Source organism: Rhinoraja longicauda, chromosome 21, assembly GCF_053455715.1.
Source record: "Rhinoraja longicauda isolate Sanriku21f chromosome 21, sRhiLon1.1, whole genome shotgun sequence".
NCBI lineage: Eukaryota > Metazoa > Chordata > Chondrichthyes > Rajiformes > Arhynchobatidae > Rhinoraja > Rhinoraja longicauda.
This window is the reverse complement of record NC_135973.1, coordinates 30,415,756-30,423,866: the sequence shown is the minus strand read 5'-3', so window position 1 is coordinate 30,423,866 and position 8,111 is coordinate 30,415,756. Positions and strand designations below refer to the sequence as shown.

At 46.7% G+C, this 8,111-nt stretch overlaps 1 protein-coding gene across 1 annotated transcript; it reads left to right on the top strand.

The window, feature by feature from the left end:
- Positions 1-3,901: 3,901 nt before the first annotated feature.
- Positions 3,902-6,307, top strand: socs1a (suppressor of cytokine signaling 1a). Its single transcript, XM_078417493.1, has 2 exons — positions 3,902-4,128; positions 5,389-6,307. Exon 2 carries the CDS (start codon positions 5,461-5,463, stop codon positions 6,094-6,096), a length of 636 nt encoding a protein of 211 aa, XP_078273619.1. The 5' UTR covers positions 3,902-4,128; positions 5,389-5,460; the 3' UTR covers positions 6,097-6,307.
- The last annotated feature ends 1,804 nt before the right edge of the window (positions 6,308-8,111 follow it).

The following is an 8,111-nucleotide window of genomic DNA, read 5'->3' as shown; positions in this document are numbered from 1 at the left end:
TTTCCTATCCATGTTCCTTCTCCACGGTATTATCACAGTTATGATCCAGATGTCAAACTGAGGCCAAATCAATGGATATTTTTAAGGCAGAGTTTGACAGATTCGTGATTAGAATGGATGTCAGGGGTTATGGGGAGAAGGCAGGGGAATGGGGTTGAGAGGGAAAGATAGGTCATCCATGATTGAATGGCGGAGGAGACCACGGGCCGAATGGCCTAATTCTGCTGCTGTGATATATGAATTTACGACGGGTTAATTGGAGATTTGTACACCTTAATGCAGTGGTACCGTTGACCTGTTTAAGTGATGTAATGGCATCCACCGAGACAGCTGACTGGAGAGACATCTCAAGTAGGCAGAGGCCGGTCGCTGTGCGGGGAATGGTCAGGGTTGATGTCAAAAATGGTTCACACGTTCAGGAAACCATCAACAAATGTCGCAGAGCTCAGAGGTCGCCTTCCGTAGTTTCGTGGTGAATTTACAGAAAATGAACCGCAATCCACATCGGTGGCGCTCATCAGTAGAGAGGTGAGAAAATAGCGCTATCATCCTCTAACATCAACCATCTCCCCCCAAGCCAGCCCCGAGAAAAGTATCCCAGCTCATCCCCAGGGGGACCCTGCAGTTAGTCAAAGTGCAACCTGTAACGGGGTGAGGAAATGAGTTGGATTCAGAGAAATGGAGGGGGAGGAGGAGGGTGGGCAGCGAGGATCACTGGTGACGACGCCTAGCTTTTGGTTTCACAGAGAAGAAGGTTGATACTTTTTGCAGTTCCATTGATGTGGTGGCACTTCCCCGAAATCTCAACTGCGCATATATCACTCTGTGTAAAGGAGGTCAGAAACCGATTCCAGGAAACCCACAACCACCTTTCCTGAACTTGGTTTGTCAAACCTTTTGAAGCTGAAGCTGAAACGCTCTTTCAGGCAGCGGGGCTCCCATGGGGACCGGTCTGGCCTCTCAGCTCCACCACCGCCGATCATCACAATCACTGTTCGGCATCTGGGAGGGCCAGGCTCAATAGTTTTAAAGGTGACCCCCACCCCCCCCCCCCTCCTCCCATCCTCCAACAGAACGCTTACAAACTAAAAGCTATATATAGGACACCTGCAAAAAGCTGGAGTAACTCAACTCAGCGGGTCAGGCAGCATCCCTGGAATTTAGAAAATTGAGGGGGGATCTTATAGAAACTTACAAAATTCTTAAGGGGTTTGGACAGGCTAGATGCAGGAAGATTGTTCCCGATGTTGGGGAAGTCCAGAACAAGGGGGTCACAGTTTAAGGATAAGGGGGAAGTCTTTCAGGACCGAGATGAGAAAGGTTTTTTTCACACAGAGAGTGGTGAATCTGTGGAATTCTCTGCCACAGAAGGTAGTTGAGGCCAGTTCATTGGCTATATTTAAGAGGGAGTTAGATGTGGCCCTTGTGGCTAAATGGATCAGGGGGTATGGAGAGAAGGCAGGTACAGGCTACTGAGTTGGATGATCAGCCATGATCATATTGAATGGCGGTGCAGGCTCGAAGGGCCGAATGGCCTACTCCTGCACCTAGTTTCTATGTTTCTATCCCTGGAGAAAAGGAAGAGACCCTTCTTCAGACTCGCATATTCTTTCTTATCCAGAGATGCTGCCTGACCCCGATGAGTTACTCCAGTTTTTCGTGCCTGTCTTCTGTTTAAACCAGTATCATCTGCACACTGCTTACTGCAGACTCGGTTTACTGGAAGGCTTTATGTTTACACTCTGATTGGGCGTATCTTACAGATCGATTTAACATGATAAGTGGTCATCTTTCTCGGTCACTTCTTTTCCAGGCATTTCATGTTAGCAGTTTTATTTTTAAAAGGCGGTGGCTTTAAAAGGGAGCAATTTTATTCATCAAAAAAGCACCCTGCTTCGAAACACACAAACAACATTGAAACAGTGCCCGCCCCGGGGCCATTCCCACGGGGACCGACGGTACTTTAGAAGTGCACACCCTTTTCTAATGAAGTCAAGCGCCGAGGGAAATGGGCGCAGAATCCGCTCTGTGTGATCTGGAGTAATATTAATTCACAAAATGCTGGAGTAACTCAGCAGGTCAGGCAGCATCTCGGGAGAGAAGGAATGGGTGACGTTTCGGGTCTTCAGACTGAAGAAGGGTCTCGACCCGAAACATCACCCATTCCTTCTCTCCTGAGATGCTGCCTGACCTGCTGAGTTACTCCAGCATTTTGTGAATAAACACCTTCGATTTGTACCAGCATCTGCGGTTATTTTCTTACACTGGAGTAATATTAACTGGGTAATATTGACCAAGACTTTTTTTTTTCAAAACAGATTTTTGTTTTCCAAAAACAAACTTTATTCGGAATGGGGGGGGAAAATATATATATATATATATATATATATATATATATACAGAGCATACAATGAAGAATTTCATTGTGTGGGCAGGATGTTGGTTTACACCGAAGATGGATACTGAATGCTGGAGTTACTCAGCGGGACGGGCAGCATCTGGTGGAAGGAGTGACTCTGAGTCTGAGGAAGGGTCTGGACCCTAAACGTCACCCATTCCTTCTCTCCAGAGATGCTGCCTGTCCCGCTGAGTTACTCCTCCAGCATCTTGTGTCTATCTTCGGTGTGATAAGAGGTAGTGGCGTTGGCAAACTGCGATAGAAGAACACAGCCTGGCTTGTAAAGGCAGAGCAGACACTGCCAGGCCCCGAGTCTAATGATACCAACGCAAGGGCAGTCCCATCCCCTCCCCTCCCCTCCCTCCCTCCCTCCCGTCAACCCCACCTCCAATATCGACCCTGAGAGGGGGGTAGGGTAGTGAGTTCTGCCCGTAAACCAGAGGCCACGCAGATGCCGGGCAAGCTCCCCTCTCCCCGCTCCACCTTCCCGGCCCAGGAAGCGGTCAACGCCGATCGCCACCGACGAGGAAATGTCTCACTCACACACCAGTGACCAGAAACACAGGTGTTGCCGGGTCAACGGAGCAATGGAAGGTCTTTTGTTCTGCTCGATAGCTGAGAGTCCCAGCTCCCCCGTGTCTCCCCAGCCCGTCTCTGACCTTTTCTATCTGTCTGTTTCGCTCCATATTCTCTCTCCCTCTCTGTTCACCATCCACACTCTCTTCCGTCCATGTCCCCCGGAGATGCTGCCTGACCTGCTGAGTTAACCCAGTACTTCAGCATCTGCAGTTCCTTGTGTAACACTGTTTTAGTCTCTGAGAATGACTGGCTCTGCCTCTCTCTCTCTCTCTCTCTCTCTGTTTCTCTCTCTGTCAGTTCTGCCCGTTTCTCCCTTTCTAATTCTCTCAGAGTCTCTCTCTTTCTCTCTCTCTCTGTTCACCATCCACACCCCCTTCTTTCCATGTCCTCCGAATATGCTGCCTGACCTGCTGAGTTAATCCAGTACTTCTTTGTAAACCAGGATCTGCAGTTCCTTGTGTAACTGTTTTAGTCTCTGAGAATGACTGTCTCTGCCTCTCTCCCTCTGTCTGTTTCTCTCTCTGTGTCAGTTCTGCCAGTCTCTCGCTGTCTAATTCTCTCTCTCTCTCTCTCTCTATCTCCCCCCCCCCCCCCATCGTACCGTATTGCAATCAGATCCTTTAGCCCCCAGCGCCGAGTCTCCGTGTGTGCTTTACAAACAAAGCTCTTGCTCTTTGACTAACAGTTCCAGAGAAAACAGAACACACCGCGTTTCCAAACGGCATCAAACACACACACACACACACATATTTCCTAGAACTGTGGAGAAGTGAAACCGAAAGTGAAAAGTGCGCGGCGGGGACTGGTCGCTTGGAGGCAGGTGATTTCCTCGAACAGGGCAGAGTAGAGCAAGGGGGAGGGAGGTGATAAAAGCCGAGAGAGGTGTCAGCTCGGACCACAACCGATCTAACAAGAGGCAATGAACGTGCCCGCTTCCCCGGAGCCCTGTAAACGTGTAAGGAAACGCGGTGCACTGAATCTCACACACACTCCACAACCCAGGAGGGTTCAGTTCAATCAGCAGCCACCCAGTTGCCAGCCGCTGCGACGCATTGCCCAAGCGAACGTACTTAATCCCCACCTCGTCCTCTACACAGGACGCTTGGAAGCTTTATTGTACATTCCCCGCAAACCCGAGTCTGATGCATAAGGTAAGAACGATGCAGTTAACAGTTTTATTATTTTTTTAATTTATTTTAAAAAGCTTACTCTGCAATGTTGTGAGAAATGACGAGTTTCATTCTGTTGCTGTCGGTTTTTGTGGAGAATTGGCAATGTCATGCATTGTGACATGCATTCCTTCTCTCCCGAGATGCTGCCTGACCCGCGGAGTTACTCCAGCATTTTGTGAATCAACACCTTCGATTTGTACCAGCATCTGCAGTTATTTTCTTACATGATATCACTGTGAAGATATCAGTGTAACAATGATGTGGTGTAAGAAAATAACTGCAGGTGCTGGTACAAATCGAAGGTGTTTATTCACAACATGCTGGAGTAACTCAGCGGGTCAGGCAGCATCTCAGGAGGGAAGGAATGGGCGACGTTTCGGGGTCGAGACCCTTCTTCAGACTGAAGAAGTGTAACAGTGATAGTTGCAAGACGGAGAGATAGGGATTGGGTCAGCCCGGAGCTTGAGGCTTGCTGGATTGGTATTCACGGTGTCGTTGAAATCTGTTCATCTTCAGCACCTGGTGCCTTTTTAGTTTTGCGATCTGAAAAAGGTGCGAGGACTTGATCTCGTTGACTGTCAGGCGGGGGAATGGTAACCGGTGCCTTTGTGAGTGGCTCTCTCGTTAACTGTGGCACGCGGATCTGAGGCTGCTCATCGGCGGCATGCGTCTCAAGGTTTAAGACATCTCGCTCTCTGCTTGGCAGTGAGTTGGATTGTAGGGCGATGGGAGCTTCGCCTTTACAAGCTCGGCCACATCACAAAGCGTTGTGTAACATCTGTGCGGAGATGGGATTGGTGGTCAGGTCAGGTAGCACTTGTGGAGAGAGAGAGAGAGAGAGAGAGAGAGAGAGAGAGAGAGAGAGAGAGAGAGATCATCTTTCGGGTCCACGGTACTCGGTCAAGATACTCGTTTCCAATGTTGCTTTAGATTGAAAGGACTAGCCGGGGGGGGGGGGGGGGGGGGGATAGAGAGAAGGGGGCAGGCGCATGGGGAACCCGACACTATAAACTTGAGTGACTCAGATATAAGATGCCCAGTTGAGTTACAGCATGATCTGGTAGGTAGACCTGGAAGTGACGGGTGGGTCTTTTACAGAGATATCAGTATCAGAATAAATTGCACTTTTGGTATTAGTTTCTCCTCCAATGATACGAGAATCACTTATTTTACTGGTAGATTTTTTGTTTTCATTGTTTGGCACATTTACTGGAACTGACTGACTCATCTTTCTTGCAGGCCTGGTGATTATCTGCATTGGGTTGGAGCCTCTAGCTATGGGAGACCACCCAGGATCGCTCATACTATAGGATGGTGGCTGATCGCAACCTGACTGACAGAGCAGCCAATGCCAGAGACCAACAGGAGCCTCAGGTACTGGAAGCATCTGAGCACGATGATGGAGCTCAGCAGCCCGACCTTGAACGCCAGCCAGCGAGAGCCAGTCCCAGCGGCCGCCAGGTGGAAACACACTTCAAAACCTTCCGATCACAGACGGACTTCCACATCATCACCAGGACTTGTAGATACCTGGAGGACAGTGGCTTCTACTGGGGCCCCATGTCAGTGGAGGCGGCTCACAACAAACTCAAGTCTGAACCCGTGGGGACGTTTCTTGTTCGGGACAGCAGACAGAAGGATTACTTTTTCTCTCTCAGTGTCAAGACTGCCAATGCTCCCATCAGTTTCAGGATTCAGTTTCAGGGTGGCCTCTTTGGTTTGGATGGTAGCCGCGAGCTCTTCAGCTGTGTCATGAAGTTGATTGAGCATTTCATGACCTCGCCTAGGAAGCTTCTCTCGAAACCTCTCAGAAAAGTCAGATTGCAGTCCCTGCAGGCAATCTGCCGGGCCAGGATTATCGAGTCGTACGGGAGAGAGAACATTGGGCAGCTCCCCTTAAACCCTGTCCTGAGGGATTACCTGAAAGCGTTCCCTTTTCGGATATGAAAAGCAGCATTACCCTCCTCCCCTCTCCTCCTCCCTCCGCCCGAACCACCAGACCTGTGAAGAGAAGGGGGCATCTAAAATCATTGGGATTTTAACGCACAGTCCTGTATTGTGGGATTTCTCTTTTGTAGCATTGTGTTTATGTTTTGGAGAAAACTTGAACCATTTCATGACTGTTTACAGACACAAAAAATGTTTACACTATGTGGGGCCTGTCACTCACTGATTATTTTCTGCTATGCAGAGTTACGATATAATTAATTTTGTAATAAAACAAAATATATTGTGAAACTTTAAAAATGATGCTTCTGTTGGGATATTTTTAATCTGCCACTGTTCCTTCACCAATGCTGTTTGCTTGTTGTTGAAGGCAAATCTCCAGCTTGGAATTCTTACTAGAGTTACTCATTTCATTTAACACACCTCCTAGTAGAAATGCATCCTCATTTTGGCTAAAGACACACACATACACATAAAGACAATTTTTCTACTGCCTCAGTTGGAAAATTGGCCACTTTAATTTATTCCGTATTGCAGTTTATTCAAAAATATAGTAGAGTTTATGCAAAATATTAGAGTGTCAAATCAGCTGTTCACTGTAGTGTGGAATCAAGGATACTTCTTTCAGGAACTCATCGTCCATTTGTTCCCATAACATTACGTGTAGGTATTAGCTATAAGAAATTGTTGATGTCAGAGAGAAATTGAGAGAAAAATACTCTCTCATGTCAAAAAAACATAAGGAGGCCCATTGAAAATACTGTAGATTTGTAACTTATATCCATCAATTCATATACCACTCTGCCTTAGTGCAGTTAGTCAAGGGCTGGACCCAGAAGACTTTATTTTGCAGGAGTATAACTATTCAATTTGTGCATGGCACACCAAGTTTTTGGAAAAATAAAGTTGACCGTCAGATTGCTCTTCCAGCCCCTGCCACCAGGTGGCATCTGTCCATTGTTTAATATTAAGAAACCTATGGGAATAAAATAATTTCCCAACATACTAGTTATTCCTATTAACTTTAAATGTGATGTTTCAAATTTAGCAGTCTGCCTAAGCAACTGTTTAATTGGAAATATTAAAAGGAAAAATATGGGACATGTATACTTTTATAAGGTGGAATCAGTCTTGTAACATTTCCCATTTGTGTATTAATGCATAATTGTACAACATGCCAGCTCTGTGGTCAATTAACCTGGTCACCACTAAAATCGTACTCCACATAAAAGAGATATTGCTATAAAAAATGTCGGTGGTACACAGTAGGCCTCAGAACATAGTGTAGTTAGTTATTGTCACGTGTTCCAAGATACATTGAAAAGCTTAGACACAAAAAACTGGAGTAACTCAGCGGGTCAGGCAGCATCTCGGGAGAGAAGGAATGGGTGACGTTTCGGGTCGAGATCCTTCTTCAGTCCGAAGAAGGGTCTCGACCAGAAACATCACCCATTCCTTCTCTCCCAAGATGCTGCCTGACCCGCTGAGTTACTCCAGCATTTTGTGAATAAATCGATCTGCAGTTTCTTTCCTGTACATTGAAAAGCTTGTTTTGTGTGCTATCTAGTCAAATCATACAATACTTGAATACAATGATACCCAAGTAAAAGAGTGAAATGATTGTAAGTAGATCCTCTTCTGGGAGTCACCACATTCTGGCGATATCTTGCAACTTTCTAGTCTTTGAATAGTCTGATTTGGCTTAAGGAGATATGCAATTTTTCATTGTGTAGGAAGGAACTGCAGATGCTGCTTTACACTGAAGATAGAAGGATGAGAGGAGATCTTATCGAAACGTATAAGATTATTAAGGGGTTGGACACGTTAGAGGCAGGAAACATGTTCCCAATGTTGGGGGAGTCCAGAACAAGGGGCGTTTAAGAATAAGGGGTAGGCCATTTAGAACTGAGATGAGGAAAAACTTTTTCAGTCAGAGAGTTGTGAATCTGTGGAATTCTCTGCCTCAGAAGGCAGTGGAGGCCAATTCTCTGAATGCATTCAAGAGAGAGCTGGAT

What these genes read in the sequence shown, in the direction of transcription:
- socs1a (XM_078417493.1), top strand. Translation starts at nt 5,461, where the DNA reads ATGGTGGCTGATCGCAACCTGACTGACAGAGCAGCCAATGCCAGAGAC.